At 45.1% G+C, this 18,008-nt stretch overlaps 1 protein-coding gene across 1 annotated transcript; it reads left to right on the top strand.

Annotated features, from left to right (window-relative positions):
- The first annotated feature begins 8,191 nt into the window (after window positions 1-8,191).
- LOC122160227 (dual specificity protein phosphatase 13-like) lies at window positions 8,192-11,454 on the top strand. The gene is made up of 3 exons (XM_042818585.1): window positions 8,192-8,352; window positions 9,487-9,707; window positions 11,228-11,454. Exons 1-3 carry the CDS (start codon window positions 8,192-8,194, stop codon window positions 11,452-11,454), a joined length of 609 nt encoding a protein of 202 aa, XP_042674519.1.
- Window positions 11,455-18,008: the final 6,554 nt, after the last annotated feature.

Here is an 18,008-nt window from a genome sequence, read left to right as displayed (position 1 = left end):
TAGAATGCACTGGGGTCTGTCTGAGCATCATCTCGTGAGAAAGTGGTGTTGCTGTCCAGCTAATAGGCATCTGCATCATCAGTTGTTTTTCCTCATCATCACATCAGTTGAAAGTTCTGTGTCAACCATGTGGCTGATGGGTCGGTTTCTCCTGGAGAAGAGAGAGGTGTCTGAGCTGGCCGCTGTTGCTAGTCCACTGTGATGCCCAGCAGCCCATGTTGCAGCCAGGATGCACAGGCATCCAGTGACTGCCCCTCTTCCAGCAGCAAGGTGAGGTTGCTTGCACTGCTTGGATTCTTCTACTAGCACGAGTGGAGAAACTGGGAAAGGAAAGATAAATTAGTCTGGGAAGAGAAAATAAAAGACAGAACAAATCAGCCTGATTTTCACTCGGGCTGATAGCATTATGTGCTGGACACCAATGGAGCCTGGTTTGCTACAAAAAATTTTGGCACTGGAGCAAACCCAGGCCGAACTGCATTGTGCATAGGAAGAATAAGCACAGTTACAAGCTTTTCCTACACAGAAAATCTGCATAGGAAAGGATACAGTGTAGATTAGTTGATGAATCTGCCCTGCTCAATAGCAATTTAATTCATCGAGTATCCTTCACATTTTTCTCCCATCCAGCCACAGCAATTTCTTCTCCGTCACTATCAGTTCTCTCTAACAGCCAGCCATAAGTGCACTATTTTTAAAACACGCAAGGTTGCTTTCTTCTGCCATCTTCTGGCAAAATGGAAAAACTACGGTGTTTCATTGCTGGCCCTACTGCTGAGTTGCTCTGAGGCAAGGGCTGTCAGTAAAGGTAGCACGCAAATCAGAGCAGTCTTGTGTACTGAAAGCCTGCCCAACTCTTCCAGCTCTACCAGCTGATGGAATAGCAGTGCTCCGCTGGTTATCCCAGAACAAAATGTCTGCTTTGTAGTTCCATGACACAAGATATCCTTATTTCCTTTTCTGATAGGCATGTAAAGATTTTCCTTCTACAATTACGTATTTCTAGTCTCCCAGTGGAAACATCACATATCATGTCAAAACATGTTACACGATTTTTTTTTAATTTTAAAACCAATCACTTTGAAGTTCTTGCTAAAAATGGGTATGAGCTTAAATTAATTTTCTTGTTCTTTTTGAGGTTTTGGAGGTTTTTGTTGGGTTGTTTTCTTTTTTTTTTTTTTCTTTTCCTGCAATCACAGAGATTCTTTATGAATGGCTTACTCTCGATCCTCACTCTTCTGCAAGAGCTCTTCCCACATAGTTTTACTAAAAATATGGCAGTAATGTACGATATATAAAAAAGGAAGAAAAAGAAGTCCAAAACAACAACAACAACAACAACAACAAAAACAACAGTATTTTACCTTGAAATAAATGATTTAGAGATAGTAAGAAAAACTATACACAAAATTCCAGCCTGCCAAGAGACCATAAGAAAAGCTGCTAAAGGCACCTGCAAAAATGACTGCTTGGGATGCCAGGCACAGCAAAGAAAGAATGGTAATGCTATTTATGGTGCATGAATGGCTCCCAGTGCCTGAGAATCTCACAATCCTTAATATATTCCTGCTCATTGAGAGTTTCTCAGGCAGAGGAGAGCCTTCCCAGGGTTGTGCTGGAGGCACAGTTAGCAGGAGGCTTCCTTTGGGAAAATGGACTGAAATGTGCAGCCTATCTCCCATGTATCTGTTCCAAACAGCCTCTAGCAGGCACAGCCCCCAGCAAAGGCTCTTAGCTCAGCCCTGGGCATCCATCGGGCTGTGCTTTGCTGGCAGCTCAGCCTCCCTCCCACCCTACCAGCTCAGGCATCAGCCTGCAGCCCATGTAAAACCTCAGCAAGCTTCACAAAAACAACGGTATAAAGCCTGATGAGTGAGAGGTGGAAAAAGCTCTCCTCAGAAGTTCTAGTGCACAATTGCCCTTGTTCATGTCCTGCCCGATGCTGTGAGGCTCTGGGGTATCAACACTGTGCCTTGGGCATGGGGCAGGCCTGTGGTGCATCAACTGATCAAAAACCAGCCATTTAAAACCTGAAGAAAAATTGCTCTACTTCATACCAACAAAGCTGAGAGCATCCTTTGAGAGCTCTATGATTTCCCTGAAAAAAAAATTAAGTGCCAAAATAGATCTTCCACTGTGGAGTATGAATTCTTTCTGCTCTTGATTCTACTGCAAAGAAGCTGCACAGATTTTGTACAGCTTTGTCAACTTTATCAAATGGTGTCTTTCTCATATGTATCCTTTCAAGCAAGGGAGAGCACTTCACTGCTTACAGGAACTGTGCAAGGAGAGACAGGCAGCTGCAGACACCTCTGCCAAACGACCGAGAAATATGAAAAATCATTGACACGTGCCTTCAGATATTCTGAAATCTTGAGAGCTTGACAGCACCATCAATTTTGTATTGACAGCAGCAGTCAAACAAAAGTCATTTGAGAAGTAAATTGAGGAGAAAAAAAACAATCCTTAATCTACTGTTATACAAATCCATATGCCTGCAGAGGAGCTGGTGCTTAGGAGCCTGTTTTAATAGCAGTACATTAACATCTTTGTTTGTCTTTCCCAAAGCTTGCAAAGCTTTTTTCTCCTCCTCTCAGAATCCGGCCTGTTTGACAACACATGTGTCACATGGTCACATATCAAGCCCATAACTGACACCTATCGACAGCCCACAATACCGACAGCATCTCGGTGTGGAGTTGGCAGTGCCACTGAGCCCTTACCCATGTCAAGGTCACTGCTTCTGCTCTGGCTGGAGCTCTGCCCTCGGGCACATGCTGCCCCAGGAAGCTTCTGCCTGAGCACGTCACAAGCCGCAGCTGCTCTGCCCCGCTCCTTACATAAGATGGGAGTGAAGTTTCTACTATTAGAAACAGTGGCATGGCAAGCTGGGATGCTGCTGATCACAGCACGCAGCACAGGAATGGCTGCTAGCAATGGGATTACAACTACAGCTATTTTAATTCTGGTAGCAGCATCAGGCAGGTCGAGATGTGCCGAAAGAAACAGTAGTTTGGAGGTCGTTTCTGTTTTTTGTTTTTAATCCTTATCAGTGGTGCCCTGGACAGCAGTGTTCCAGAAGAGAGCCAGGGGGGAGAGCATCATCCCTGGCTTGACAGACATCCACAGCCAAGTTGGAAATTTCGGTAGGAGCCTGTGGAGGGCAGCGCTGTCTTGCTGGGTATAGTGCACAGAATAGCTCAAAGATGCCAGCTGCTAAGGTAATATTTTATTTATTACTTTTTTTCTCCTTTGAATCTGGAATCTGCAGATGCCAGAGCTGCCATCCGGCAAGCAGGGAGGATGCCCCATTTCTGCACCTGTCAGACCCATTTGCATACCCTTAGGATATGGGCAGGTGCCGTTGCCTAGGCCATGCAGCTCTCACAAGGGAGGTTGGGGAAGGCAGAATAGAGCTGAGGTCAGCACCGAGCTTCTCCCCCATGGAATGATATGGCCTTGGAAACACATGTGGATTGGGTGTTCCTCTGCCCACCTCCAGCACCTCACAAGCAGAAACTGATCCCCTGCAGCCCACTACAGAGAAGCTGCTGTGCTCCACTAGAAAGGTTGGCCATGAACAGAGGTATTGGGCAAGGCAGAGCAGTGGAGGAGTGCCAAGGCTTGGGCTTTCCCTAGCCAGCCAAGCAGCATTGCAGTGTGGGGCAAGGGGTCCTGCAGCTGGCAGAGCCATGGCTACACTGAGGGCTGCACACGCCAGAGCCCTCCCATATCATAAATTCTCTTTTTTTTAAAAAAAAAAAAAAAAAAAGACTCCCGTAAAATAAGACAAAAAATATCAGGCAGCATAATCTTAATTGTACATTCTGCTTTTCTCTTCGCTCCAAAATAATGGAAATGGCATAAATACAGTGCTGCACTGAGCACATACCAGTGCAGGGGCCAAGGGACTGCCTATGCTTTTTGTGAGGCAGGGGCACAGCCTCCGGCAAGGCAGAGCAGGGTTTAAGCAGTGTGCAGAAGCAATGAACTTCTGCTGTTCCCTGCTGCTTGAGCGTGGGCAAAATAAAAGACCATAATATATGATGCAGTCAGCCAAGAAAGCAATATTGCTCTGCCATGTGCACGCTCTATACCGAGACACATCCAGGATCTCATTTCAAAATTCCCATAGGTGCCTCATTTAAACCATCAGCCATAACCTGCTTCTCATTTTCAATACCACTTGGTATTAGAGCTGCAGTGAACTGCTGGTGAGAGATTCTAATTCCTGCAAACAAGCCCCTGTAGGCTTGCAAGGAAAACAGAGAGTTCCCCTCTCAGTTGCCTGCTAGGTTCCCATCTGGCTGTTTTAACTCCACTATTGCTTTTAAATGTGTCTGTTTCTGCACACGAGGCTTTCAATTCTACCTCAAGAGACTCCAGGGTTCTCTTAGCATCAGATTTTGGCCAAAATGTAGAGACACAGATTGGGTCTTCTTAACAGAAAGGAAGATCGGGTTTCACATTACAGTATCTGAAAGATTAATTTCACTTACACGATCATTTTCCTGTGAACTACACTTCTTTCCATCTGGATTTTTCCATCAGGGGGACAAAGAGCCATAGTGTGAAGCACTACCTGTGAGAAAAGAGCAAGGAGGGGAAAAGATGACTGCAGAGTAGCTCAATCAGAAAAAAGAGATGGAAAAACAGGATAGACAGCAGTTTAAAATGCTTCAGCAGGCCTATTTTTGTTTGTTTTTCATGTGAATTATATTCTGATGTCATGCTTTGGTATTGCGAACCACCTAATTTGCTGGGTTTTGTTTCAGTGAGTTCAGGACATTTGGCTGCAGGAGTTTTCAGAGTCATGTTACTGTTACCCAGTGTTTGCCTTATCATGGCAACCATAGGTCCACCCCAAAACAGCAGTCCTGCTGTTCCTGAGGCCACAATCACCTCCTATCACCGAAAGACACCTGCCACTCCCCAGGCTGTCACCAGAGCCACCAGCAGAGCCTTGCCAACTGGAAACATGCAGGAGATATTGTGGTGGTAGGACAGGACCTGGGGCCCAGCTGCTGCCCTGTGATGGGCTCCTCTTGGGAATCAGGATAGTTCAGCTTCTGTAGCTCGGTTCTGGCCTTAGGAGGCATGATAATACTACAGCAAAATGGCAGCAGGCCTTCCCTGTGCTGCAGGAGTGAAAATGAAAGATGCTTGGTTAGTTAGTGCGTGTGTTTAATTATACAAAACGTGTTTTCCTCAACCAGAAACATACCACTTCATCTTGTTTTTATATTTTGAAGGATTTTATGCAATGATAAACTCAAATTCCAAAACAGAAGTATTTTTTTAATGGAAAAAAAGGAAATGGCCTTTTTCTTCCTTTTGAGATACTAAAATGAACTATATCAAATCCTCAACATCAGAGGATTTCTTTTTTCTTTTTTTTTTCTTTTTTCCTCAGAAGTTTGTTTTCTTAGGCTGAAATCTGCAAGTCCAACACAAATCTATTAAATGCTTTGGACAGTTCAAGTCAAGCTTGACTTTGAAGCTGTGCATATTTTTTCCTTTGCCAGAAAAAAAATCTGCATTAGAAAATGGCAATTTTTTCCCTAGCGTCTGAAGAAAAAACGAACAACAGAAAAATCCCTTGCTGACTAAAGTACTCAAGATCAGGATAACATTAACTGAGATACAAACCTCTGCAAGAAGCACAGCTGAGGTGTAGAGAGCCCAGCAAGACCTGTCAGGATGCACCCCGGTGCTCTGGACGCTTGGTGACTGATGGTTAACTTCAGAAGGGTTTCAAAGTGTTTGCCTCCTTGCCTTCTCCCCATGAAGCAAGAAGGTTAATCCGCCTGGATTGCCTCCAGAAGCTTTATCCAGTCTCAAGTGTCTCTAGTATATAGGGGAAAAAAACACAAAACCCAGAAATATAGAAACAAAGAATATAATGAGATGGCCTTAGGTACTTCCAGGCTGCAGCTCCAAAAGAGACCTCTGCAGAAGGTGTTAGTGACCTTGTAAGAGATTTTTCACGAAGGATCCTGCCTTCCTGCTATCTGTTTCCACCTAGAGGAGCTTCTCTGAGCCACACGGAGGGGGAAACAGAGAAATGTGATTTGTGGCAGCACTTTTGCTAACTTTGCAGTATCTGAAAGTAGAAGGGGGCAGGGAGGAAACCCTGAGCTAAGTCCCTGGTCCTCAATTAAAAAATTCATACTACTTTTCTCATTAGTCCAATCATCTGGTATAGTTATTTCCAAGTTTCTCCTGAAGGGCCCATGGAGTAATTCAGTTTCAAGGCCAGCACAGCAGGGAGAGAGTGGCGTGGCTGGGAGGAGCCATGCTGCGCGCTGACATGAGGAGCTTGCTTCTCTGGAATTAGTCATGGGAAGCGAATCTTGCTAATGTGTTACAGGGGAAGAGGTTTGCTGTATGAAAGGGAGCTCTGTTGCAAAGCACCTTGCTGGCTGCAGTGGCTGGAGTCCCTTGCTGAGTCCCACCATTACCAAAAGGTCTCAGCTCTAGCAGGCCAAGAGAACTACTGCAAAATCAGGCCCAAAACAAGAAGCTTGGCAATGTCATCTCTTTTTCTCTCTCCATTACCTTAACAAGCTGACGTACTACAACAGAAGTTAAAAGCAATGAGGGCTACAACTGAAAACGTAGGAACCATCTGCTTACCTGCACAGCTTCAGCTTTTTAACACCTGCAGTAACTGAGGCTCATCCACCCTCCTTGAAAATTAATCCATGGCATTCTGAGTCCCCTGATGTAGAACCTCTGTTATCTTTCTCTTAGTGGGGAGGAGGAGAAAGAGGGGAGCAGCGGAAGCAATTCACAGGAATATATGTGGTGTGATCAATACTATGCCTTGGATCACTGTACTAATCTTCCTATAAGCATGCTTGCTTGTGTCCCACATCAGCCTACACTGTTTAAAATAAGGCACCCAGCTTAGGACAAAGTTGTTGGTAGCGCTCTAGGAGCAACATCCATCTGGCTGATGCTTTGGTGGGGCAAGGGACAGACCAGATGAATTCTAAAGGTCTACCAGGGGCTTCCTAGAATTGCTGAGAAAATAAACCAAAACTCTAGACTGAGGTATTCAGGTATTACAGTGCAAGCTGACATCACATAAGCTTTTGCAGAACAAGCACAGGACACCTATCTCACAGTTTGAACAAGTTCTCAGGTGGCTCCCACGCTATGGCTTTAACATCAACAAAGGAGCAGTGTTGCAAAAATGGCCCATGTATTCAACTGCAGGATCTGTAAGGGAGCAAAGCAGTCCTAGATGGGATTTTTAACATGGCTACAAAACCAGGACTTTCAGCTTTATAATTTTCCTAAATTCAGATGCTCCTTTTTTTTTACATTGCAGGTAAGTGCCCTCTCCTTCAGATGAGAGAAATGGCTTCACTCTGGAGGCAAAATAGTTATCATATTATTTATACAAAGTGGAACAGCTCCCAGAAGAGAGGCTGAGGCACACAAGACACAAGCATACCAGTATAGATGACGAATATTCACCTGAGATATAGGAAAAAATGGTTCAAATTTGCTGTTTCTATTTATATGCATATATGCTTGTACACTTGTGCACGTCTGTGCAAATGCATCCTTATAAATGAAAGAACAATTACATATACATGCACTTTGTTTATGTATGCACATACACTGTGAGAATATATGTCCTATAGACATCCTAAGATTCCCACCTTGGCCCTAGAAGCGTTGTGAGCCAGTCCAATGGCTCGTTCTTCCAAAAACTTGCAGTTCCAGCTAACAAGGAGTGTGCGCAAACACTTCTGTACTTCTCCAGCATAAAATACTGGAGCTCTCCCATTTTACACTCATCAGCACTGCAGTAACAGCAACAATACCTGCACCTATGAGGGTCAGTCAGCACTGTGCTGGAGTGGCACAGGACATTTTTTTTTCAACAGCCTTACTTGAAAAGAAATTAAATCATATCGTCTTATGCTGCTGCTTTCTCAGGGGATGAATTACATGCCTGTAGAGTTGTACCACAGGGTCAGTCCTGCTCTCTGGATGCCTTCAGCAACACCTGCAGGCCCTACTTCACACACCAGTTATAATAATGTAATGCTGCTTGGAGGGTAATGAGAAGGAATGCTTTGTGGGGAATATTATTTCTGCATGAAATAATTCCTCTTAATTCATTTCAGAAAAGCTGTCTCTGATACAACCTGAGTGTGTGCAAGAGAAGAGCAAGATGCTTCACACCAGAGACAACTCCTTTCCAAGCAGCAGCGCAGGCGTCCCAGCATCCTACGAAACACCAGCACTAGCAGACCTCCAGAGACTGATTTGGTTCAGAGGAGGGTCTGATAACCATGTGGACCAAGTCTGGCCAAATATTTACCTGGGAGATGCGTAAGAACATATGGTCCTATTATTAAGATTATATTGGAATCTGGGAGGAGGAGGAAGGGAATTGGTCCACTGGGGACCAGTTATTGGGTGTGCAGGAATGTTTTTACAACACAAGCTTCCAAAACTGATAACACGAGGTGTTTAAATGTCATGGAAAGTATGATGGACAAAAGGGTAATTTATAGTCTGCTTGAGGTTTTTTTTCCATATTCCACAAGCCACAGTGGATTTTGGCGAAGCAAGAATTATCTGTATTCTTGCCAAAAGTCTTTAAAGAACTCATCCTAAACTAGTGTCAACTGTGAGAAGCGCTATCTGCCCTGGAAACTGCTGACAGGCAGCAGACGAGATCACAGTAGCACAGTAGCCCTCAGAGTCAAACATAGAGCTGGCAGGGTCAGGAGCCTGGTGGAGGGGGACCCAAACGAGTTATGCAGCACAGGTTTTGGCATTCCAAATCCAAACTTGCTTTCAAAGATAGTAAGATTGAAAATATAGAATAACAATTTTCATGCAGGTGCTTCATAATTTTGACTGCTTTTATTTGGTGTTGTTTCCTTCTCTTTGGATTACTGCAGGTTATGCAGATGAGGCTGGCAGAGCAATACTTCATTACTATGATTCTACAATTTTCTTCCAACTCTTCCTCCTCCTCCTTATGAATTCATCTGTAAAAGATCATTGTTTTATGGAATAGCTTGTGTCGTAGTTTATGGCTAGGAGGAGAACTCAGCTGCTAAGCATGATTGACCAGGAATGAGGTGCTGCATCTGGATGCATTCTTGCCCTTGCCACTCATGTACACTATGAGTGAGAGGTTAGCTGCAGAACTTGTTACACAAGTATTTGAAGGAAGATCTTGACCAGTCTGTGCAGCAAGCTACGTTCCCAGGGGTAAACTGCTGGGAGACGCGTTCACCTAACAGCATTTCACAGGCAAGCTTGTGCTCAGGTTGCTTCCCATACCACCACGTTGCATTTTTCGGTTGCGTAGGTCGGAGGACAATGTGCCACACTGTAAGCAAGCTGCAATCCCTGCATCCTTCTCTAGAGGGAGCAGGCTCTAACGTTAAATGGTGATGTTTTAGCAGAACGTTAGGCATGATGCCAGTGTACCTTCGTGTCTTCCAACAGGTGGGCTGCTAGGAGTATAACTACTATTCAAAGCCTCAACATAACTCATATCCTTAATGCAGCGGATGGGCCATATAGCATCAACACAGGAGCCAAATATTACAAAGATCTGCAAATAGAGTACTTCGGAATAGAAGCATTTGATGATCCTTCCTTTGATTTAAGTATCTTCTTCTACGATGCTGCCAATTTCATAGGCAAAGCCTTAAACACTTCAGGAGGTAAGAGGGAGGCACCGAGAAGCTCTGGGAAGAAGTTTCAACATGAGCCAAATGGCTTCTCAATGCACTAGCAGCAAAGCTCGGGCTGAGCATAGCATTTGAGGACATGGGCATGGAGGAGGGCAGAGAGGCTGGGAGGCTGCTCCAGGCATGGCAGGGACCAGGCTGTGACCGGGCCTTAGTGCAGGGGGCAACACCAGGAGTGGAGCATGAGGGCAAGACTATAGCACTGCAGGGCTTTTACCCTGCAGGAATTGCCTCCTGGCACAGTCTGAGGGCCTGCCCTTGCATCTCAGACAGGCTCCAGCCTGGGAATGCATGGTCTGAGTGGCATGACAGCTCTGCTCTCCCACTCCCTGCTGGCACTTGCAAGTGCTGGCTGAAACGCTTCATGTGCCTAAATGCTTCACAACTGGAACCTGGGCCGGGTGTCCATTAAAGCTAGAGAAGCAGCACAAGTTAATGAACTAAGTCAAAAGCTATGAGTCTGACCCGCAGCCTGCTGAATTTTTGTCAGCAGAGTTTGGATTATGGCCTAGTTATCATAATTTCCATTTGTTCCAGAGTTTGCTCTGACTCCGACTGGCTGCGAGATCTTACTGCTTTGACTCGAAGTGCTTTATTAAATCCCTAGTTATAGCTCACACTGGGCTGCTGAGACACAGTAAATTATGAGACCGTTTTTACAGTCAGACTGTCCTACAGAGTTTATGGAACTTGTCAATGATCACAGTCAGGGCTGGGCCAAAGTTTTCTGCCAAAACCGTTTCTTTTTTCCACAGAAAATTACACTAATGAGTTTTGTCACAGAAAGCTTCTCCTTCAACAGAACATTTCAGCTATTTTAATCTGGAAACAAATACCTGAGAACTGACAAGGCTTGGGTCAGAACAGAGAATCCCGCCTAGGTTTTTCTGCCCCACTGTCCTGCATGGTGAGAGTTTTCCTATAGCATAATGGCCAGCAGATCCCCAGAGATCTGGGCTTCAACAGCTGCAAAAGCATCCTGGAGCTACACAGCAGTCTTCATTTAAGTTGGAAACAATTTTTTGAAAAATATTCTAGTTTTTGAAATTTAGTCTCCTACCTCAAACCAACCAACCCAATTTCCACAGCACTCTTTCCACGTTACATGAAAAAAAAAAACTCCACCATGCAATAGCTTCTGTCAGGGAAGGGCATTCATAATGTTCAATTTACAAAATTCAGTGCTTAGGTTCCTTCTCTCTAGAGCTAATAGGGCTTCAAGATAAGTTATGTTAACTGCATTTTCAGATAAGCTATGTTAACTGCACTTTCTTTGATAACTATTGAGAGGCCCAAGCTAGATGCGTGTGCTCAGTATGAAGCACCACCTTGCCTGAGATCTACAGCACAATCTCAGGCTGTTCAAGAATAAATGAGTATGCGCCAATCATCCTGGCTGTTCTGCCAGCTTGTTAGTATTTGTCCTCCCTGCATTCCTTTCACTTCAGAAATGCCTTAGCCTGCTCACCTTGCTGCATCTCTTCCTTTTGCAGGTAAAGTTTTTGTTCACTGTGCCATGGGGGTGAGCCGCTCTGCAACATTAGTGCTTGCCTTTTTGATGATCCATGAAAACATGACGCTCGTGGACGCTCTGAAAACAGTGGGTTCTCACAGAGACATCTGCCCAAACACAGGGTTTCTCAGCCAGCTGCGAGAACTGGACATTAAATTAAGCGAAGAGAGGAAAAGAACCAGAGAATCTGCTAGCAAAGCATTGTAAAACAGTATCACTAAAAGAGAGAGGACAAAACATGACTTGAATTTCCTGGATCTCTTTGAAATGAATTGCATTTGCAAACTAAGGATATAAGTTTAAGATGCTCTAGATTGTCTGTTGTTACTAAAAACACATTTTACCTGACCTTCCCGTTTTGCAAAGCCACCTTAGCTTACACTTACTGTTGGCTGTATATTATATCCTTCCTTCTCCACCTTAAAACATTGCTCTCTGTTGGTTAAAAAAAAAAAAAAAAAAGGATATCAGATTCCACTTCAGAAATAGCTGCATTTCAGCAACGAGTGAAGCTCATATCACTTTATGAAGTGTTAGGCCATTTGAGGTGAAAGATGCTGTATTATTTATGCTACAATAATGCTTAGAAGTTTTCTTACGAATCAGCTGCCCCCCTTCCCCTTAGCTCTCTGTATCCAAAATGGTTTGTATTTTGAAACCCGAATCTGACTCTGGTTAGTTCTTGCTTTTACAATTGGTGGAGCCTGTGAGCTGGGGGGTAAAGGGGCTGCTTAGAGGCAGAGCAGCTGGGATACAGCACAAGCCACTCACAGAAACAGCTCCAAGTCTACATCGATTTCCTGTTGCTTGTTCATCAGATTGGTTTGATTTTTTTTCCTGACAAAAATATCTTTCTTCAAGAGGGCACTTAAATATTGTTCCCCTTCTTTAAGAAAATTCATCCAGGACATGCTGTGTGACATGCTTTTGAAAAGGAAGGTGGGTTCCCAGCTGAGGCTCCCAATAGCTACATGGGCAGTGGGAGTGGGAGCACGAAGGCATTTGACAACAAAGCTCAATGGATCCCAAGTCTCTCTGGCAGTTCAACATTACAAAACTCATGATTTTCTTTCTCAAAAATAAGGCCATTAGCATTGCAACATCATGTTCTGGGGCATTTGCTTTTATGAGAAGACTCAAGTGAAAACTGAAGGGAGACAGGAATGGCAAGGGAAGTGCTGACAGACATCAGACTTTCATCTCTGTGTCTCTGGGCCACCAGAGCAGCACTCAATAGCTACTGTCATCTGATGGATCAGTGCTGCCTGGAAACTATGAGAGCCACATCTGGATCTCGGCTCCCAGCGGACAAACACTCGCAGCACAAAGCCAGCTTGGGGATGGCAGCTGTTTGCATTCCTGCTACCACACTCTGGAATGCCGAGGCATGGATGCTGCCCACTGTGGCGAACCAGCTGCTCAAAAGCAGCAAAGAAACAAGGAAAAACACGCCTTGCCATTCCCAATGCTGTTTGTAAGGCAGATTCCTGTCTTCATGAAGGGCAAGGGCTACTCAGCACCTTTTATAATTGTCTTTGGCCATATCTACATCTGCTATGTAGACTGGGAGCAAAAGCTTGCAGCAAGGAGCTTGGTGCTGAGGCCTTGTCTCACAGTGTGAGTACAGGGGGCTTTAGTTCCCTGCGTAAAGAAACCTGCCCATGGGCTGCAGGGCTGCTCTGCAAGGCAGCACAAGCACAGCACGTGGTCGTCTTAAAAGCCCGTTTTAGACCCAAATCAAAGGCAATATGCACATCTTCATTACCAATTAGCTTAGAATGGAAAAAAAAAAAAAAAAGAAAGGAATAAAAAGCTTCAATTTGCAGGACGAGCAGTACAATAAAGTAAAATGAAATAAAGTAAAATAACATAAAAATGGAAGCAGATCAGGACGCCCCAGGAACAAGAGCCTCCTCGGTCCAGCTCCCCTCCGCACGCACACCCCAGCGGCGCAGCACATCACGGCCGTGCCCGCGCTGCCCTCCGCAGCCACCAGGTGGCGGCCTCGGCGTGGCGTAGCGTGGCTCGCCAGCGGGCGGTACGCGGCCGCCCCCGTCTGCAGGCAGGCGGGCACCGAGCTCCGGCCCCTGGCCCTGCCCGTCCGCTTTGTTCCGGAGGGGGTGGTTTTCACCGGTGGGTGAAAACCCGGGGCCGAAGTAGCGGCCGTGCTGCAGACGTCCTGCCCTGCGTGGGAGGCCCGGGCGCGACCCACGCGCAGGAAAGCCTCGCGGTCGCGCTGCCCTGCCTGCCCTGCGCTGCCAACACGCAGCGTTCAGCTCTGCCCGCTCATTGCCTCCCTCCGGCTGATGCCTGTGGGTCCAAAGAGGGTGGGGGATGATGGTTTATAATTAACACAATTAAAAATAGACTTTGAATAAACCAAAGGCAGAGAGGCTGCTTGTGACTGTTACGGTAGGAGGAAAGCTAAGGGCACTGCTCATACAAAGGTAAGCTGAGGCACGGCCGCGCAGGAGCTTCGACCACCAGGCAAGTACCTTGAGCTTGTTTGCCAGCTTGCCAGCCTGCCACACACCCAGCAGCACGCCTCGGGCCTCGGCCCCACCAGCAGCGAGCAGGGACAGGGGTGGGGTGAGACAGGGTCACTGCTGCTGGCCTTACACCCTGGGGTTTGTGACATGCTGGGAGGCTGTCCTGCTGGAGGCCCAGCATGAGAAACCAACACCGAGTGAGATGCTTAAATGCAGGGCTTTTTTTTTTTTTTAAACACCAGTCCGGCTTGTATTTAAATTTCTTGAAGATCTATCTAATAGCCATGAAGCACTGTAGATGGATTTCCTACTGCTGTGCAGCTGATATCCACAAGAGTCTTCCTTGGGAAAGGGGTAACTGGCCAACTGGCTGCCCTGGAGAAAATGTGGAACAGGCTATGAAGAAAGTGCTGTGCTATTCAGAAACAAAACATGAGGGGAAAAAAAAAAAGAAAGATTAATAAGTTTTTTGGGAGGGGAGGGAAGAGGGGACTTTTTTCTTATTATTTTTTATATACTCTTTATCATTTGGGGCTTCTCTGAATTATTTATAACTAGGATAGAATTTTCAGGCAGAAATGTTTTGTTTTTTTTTTTTAATATCAACAGCCTTCCTCAGAACACTTTTATTGAGGAAATATGTCTGTATGGCTATGGCAGCCATCAGGATTCCTGGAGTGAAAGAGTACAGAAGAGAAGACTGGGTTAAATTAATTCCTGCTAAATACCTACCAGCAGACTTGCTGTCTATATGGGGAGCTGCAGACAGAATTGTACCAGGGTAGAAAGGATACTGTGTCTATTTATAACTCTGCCTTCAACACCATAGGAATTCAAAGGAAGACTCCAACTCAGCACACAGTCTTCTCATCATCTGCTTCTGTCAAGATTAAATCGGGGCTGAGATCATTCTCTTCCTCTGCAAATCTCTGCAAGGAAGGATCTCTTCCTTTCTGCCTGCAAAGGACTGCTGTGGTACAAATCACATCAAAGCTCATGTGCTCAGGGAGCCCTCACCCAGCTGAATGCTACCTCCTCCTTTGCAGTAGCCAGAGCAGGTCACAAGACCCCACAGCAGGTTAGCAGTGAGGAACAAAGGTATTTTACCTGCTTCACAGCCCTGCACCCCACTCTGTCCTTGACCTTTCTTTGCACAGCCCCTCTGGGGCAAACGGGAGTAGCAGAGCTCCCACGTGCTCCCAGTGCCTGCTGACAGGGATGGGGAAAGGAACAGGGCCTTGGCATAGGGTCATCACACTCACTAATCCTGTCACTGAGACAAGACCATTACCCATGGAGGCATGAGCCTGTCCTGCCACTGCAGAGCCACCCATCCTGGGAAGGATTGAGCTCCGTTAGATGTGTGGGGCACCTATCCCTCAGGAGAGATTATCCCTGATGATAGGAGCACAAATGAAAGCAGCCTTGAAAAAGGCATTTGCAAAAACCTGACCACCTCTCTAAAAATAAGGCAGGCTCCTGGAGTTTTTCAGCTCCACTCTTTTTTAGCATCATGGTCTCTCAGATCTTTCCTTCTCATCTTCCACCTTCCAGTTTTCTCTTTAATAAGAACTGCTCTTTCATTCTTCTCAAAGAGCTATCTACTCCGTTCTCTCGCTGTTCCTCTTTTGTAATTCTGTTATCAAGCTGTCTGCTAGGTGGGGAGCAGAAGGTGCAGGACGTGGTGCTGCCTTTGAGGTACAGGTAATTATGATGTGCATCTGTTATTGTGGTTGCTGCCTCAACAGGTGGAAAACATGCTGTTCCCTGATAGATTGCAGCACTCTGTGCTCCTACCTCGTCTTTTCTCTAAAGCCAGTCATGTGGTGTTCCTAAAATAATAAACACAGACTTACTGCTGCCACAAAAACCCCTGGTAAATATATTTTTATGGGAATGAAATATTAAAGGATTTGAACAGTTATTCACTGAAAGCAAAATATGAGCAGTAAGGTTGGGTAAAGATTCAAAGACTGGTTTGCTTCCTCTCCCTGGGGCACATCAAGGCTCTACTGCTTACAGTTTAGAGATGGATAGTGGGGAATTACTTAACCCAGAATGATGGAAACAATTCAGACTATAATAATATAGCACGAGAGTTTCTCACATTACATCTATTCCCCATACTGCTGGCTATATTCTGGCTTCAGATTCACGTGCACAACTCTCATCGGATTCTGGAGGAACTGTATTTGAAGCCAAAATGCATTTCATTGTCTTTCTTAAATCTCTCTATGGTATAGTTGCTAAATCCTGAGCTCAAGGACTGGGGACAAAGCTTGTCTAAATGTTTCCCAGTGTCATTCTCTGAAAGATTCCCATCTGCTCTGCTTCATTTTGAATTTCATCTTCCTACTTTCCTAAAAACACAAAGCAGAAACGCACATTTCCTCTGCTCTGGTGAGCAGGAATCACCAAATTTCCCAGCCGGTTCTCTCACAACATACAATGGATCCAAGTGTGTCTAAAAAAGCTACAAACCCTTTGTGTAGCAGTAAGGGAGGAGATCAGAAATGTGGGCCAAGTTTCAGAGTGTTATGAACACCTCCCAGCCCCCAAAGGGGCTCCATATCCTGTTTCCTCTCTCCCAAAAATTTCACCTGGCTTTGGGTTTCATTAAGAGAAATATACATTTCTCAAGCCCAGGCTCGAAGTCTTTGGTTCATGCTTCCTGCTGACACTGCAGAGACTGCAAGAGCCACAAAAGCTGAGTCTGACCTGGGGGCTTCAAATTTACTACAATAGCAGAGCAAATTAAATAGAGAGCACATTAAGTGGGTTGGGAGATTGCTGTTGACCAACAAATCTTCATTAAGTTCCCGCACCAAGCTGTGCTACGATTCTGATGAAACAGATTATTGCATCTCCATCATTTCAACTATTTCTCCACTAGGTTTAAAACAAATTCAAACTTATTTTAGGTTTAATTAGAGATAAAATGTAATATTAAGCCACCTTGCCCCATGCACTCTTCCAGTTTAGAGATGTTGGTACGTCATTAAAGCAGGCCAAATTCCTCTTTTTTCACCATCAGATATTTACTGCCTTGGTTTTTGCTAGGCCTTTTCTTTAACATCAGTACTTCATGGTGACTCTGTCCACTGTGATATGGTGACTTTCTGAGTTACTGGCTTGCATTACCAAAGGCGAGGTCTGAGATAGCTCCTGGCACTGCTCTCCAAACCTTTCAGCTGAGCTCCCTTTGAGATGCACCGGCACAAACCCCAAAGAGAACACTTGCCTCACATCTCCCACAGCAAAACCCATACCTGGATAACAGCAGCTTTGACAGGATAAAAGCAAAGTCCTTTTCTGGCCTTCAGAGCTAAAGGGAAGCTATCATGGCAGGGGCATCAGATACCTTTCCAGCAGGCCACTACCAAAAAGACAGCTCCATGGTTAAAACTCAGGCACCAAGCTATTCTGCTATATGGATTCTAAAAACATGCCGCCCAATTTAGGCTAAGCGCAGAGAGGTTTGATGGAAAAGTGCAGCAGAAAGCAAGGGAAATTAAACAGCAGTGCTGAGAGTTATATAGTCTCAGCGTATGGAATATTCATCACGGGCTATCCTTGCCCTAAGGTAAGATGAGAAACAATTACTCAATATTTGTCTTCTAAAGGTAAGGGAAGAAACAGAAAGGCACATGCAGACACACCAGAAATGTTAGCCTTCAGTATCACTCATTGCCAGCTGACATTTGTGGTGACCATTCATGTTGGCCACAGAAATTGCTCGTACCCCATACTTCTGTTGTCCACAGAGTCAGAAAACACTTGACAAATGCAGATGGGACTCAACCTATCTGTAACAAAGAGAAAGCCTCAAACATTTAGGTCTGTGCAGCAGTGCTGCAGCACATAGGCTGTTACTAGTTGCCAGCACCTGGGCACTTGCAAGACAATATCTCCTTCCCAAAGGTGCCTGCTGTGTTCCAAGCAAGGCTGAAGAGTGCAGCCACAGCAACTGCCTTCTGATGGGATCCAAATTATTTTTTGCTAATGGTTAAATGGTTTTCAGCTCTAGAGGAAAGTCAGATCTTTTTGCAGCAGGTGATCTATGACATTTAGGGGTCACATTTTTTAACTGTTATTTACTTTAGAAATATGGTATGAGTTAACCTAAAGGAGAAATTATTAGAAATACCTGTGATCCCAAGAGCCAACACAACTGCTGGGAAATTGTAGACCTCAAATCATCTGTGCTACAGGATATGATTAGATCCTATCATTTTTTCTTTCTGTAGAAAGGTAGTGAGGTTTTACAATGAG

This window comes from Centrocercus urophasianus, unplaced genomic scaffold, assembly GCF_019232065.1.
Source record: "Centrocercus urophasianus isolate 14NV4802_14NV808 unplaced genomic scaffold, USGS_Curo_1.0 seq_17, whole genome shotgun sequence".
Classification (NCBI taxonomy): Eukaryota; Metazoa; Chordata; class Aves; order Galliformes; family Phasianidae; genus Centrocercus; species Centrocercus urophasianus.
Note: the sequence above shows the minus strand (reverse complement) of the source record. Positions and strands in the feature narration are given on the sequence as shown.

Bases quoted from the DNA above. Each gene is read 5' to 3' on its own strand.
- LOC122160227 (XM_042818585.1), top strand. From the start codon at position 8,192: ATGCTTCACACCAGAGACAACTCCTTTCCAAGCAGCAGCGCAGGCGTC. The intron at 8,353-9,486 runs GTAAGAACATAT...GTCTTCCAACAG, and splicing joins AATATTTACCTGGGAGATGC to GTGGGCTGCTAGGAGTATAA. The intron at 9,708-11,227 runs GTAAGAGGGAGG...TTCCTTTTGCAG, and splicing joins AGCCTTAAACACTTCAGGAG to GTAAAGTTTTTGTTCACTGT.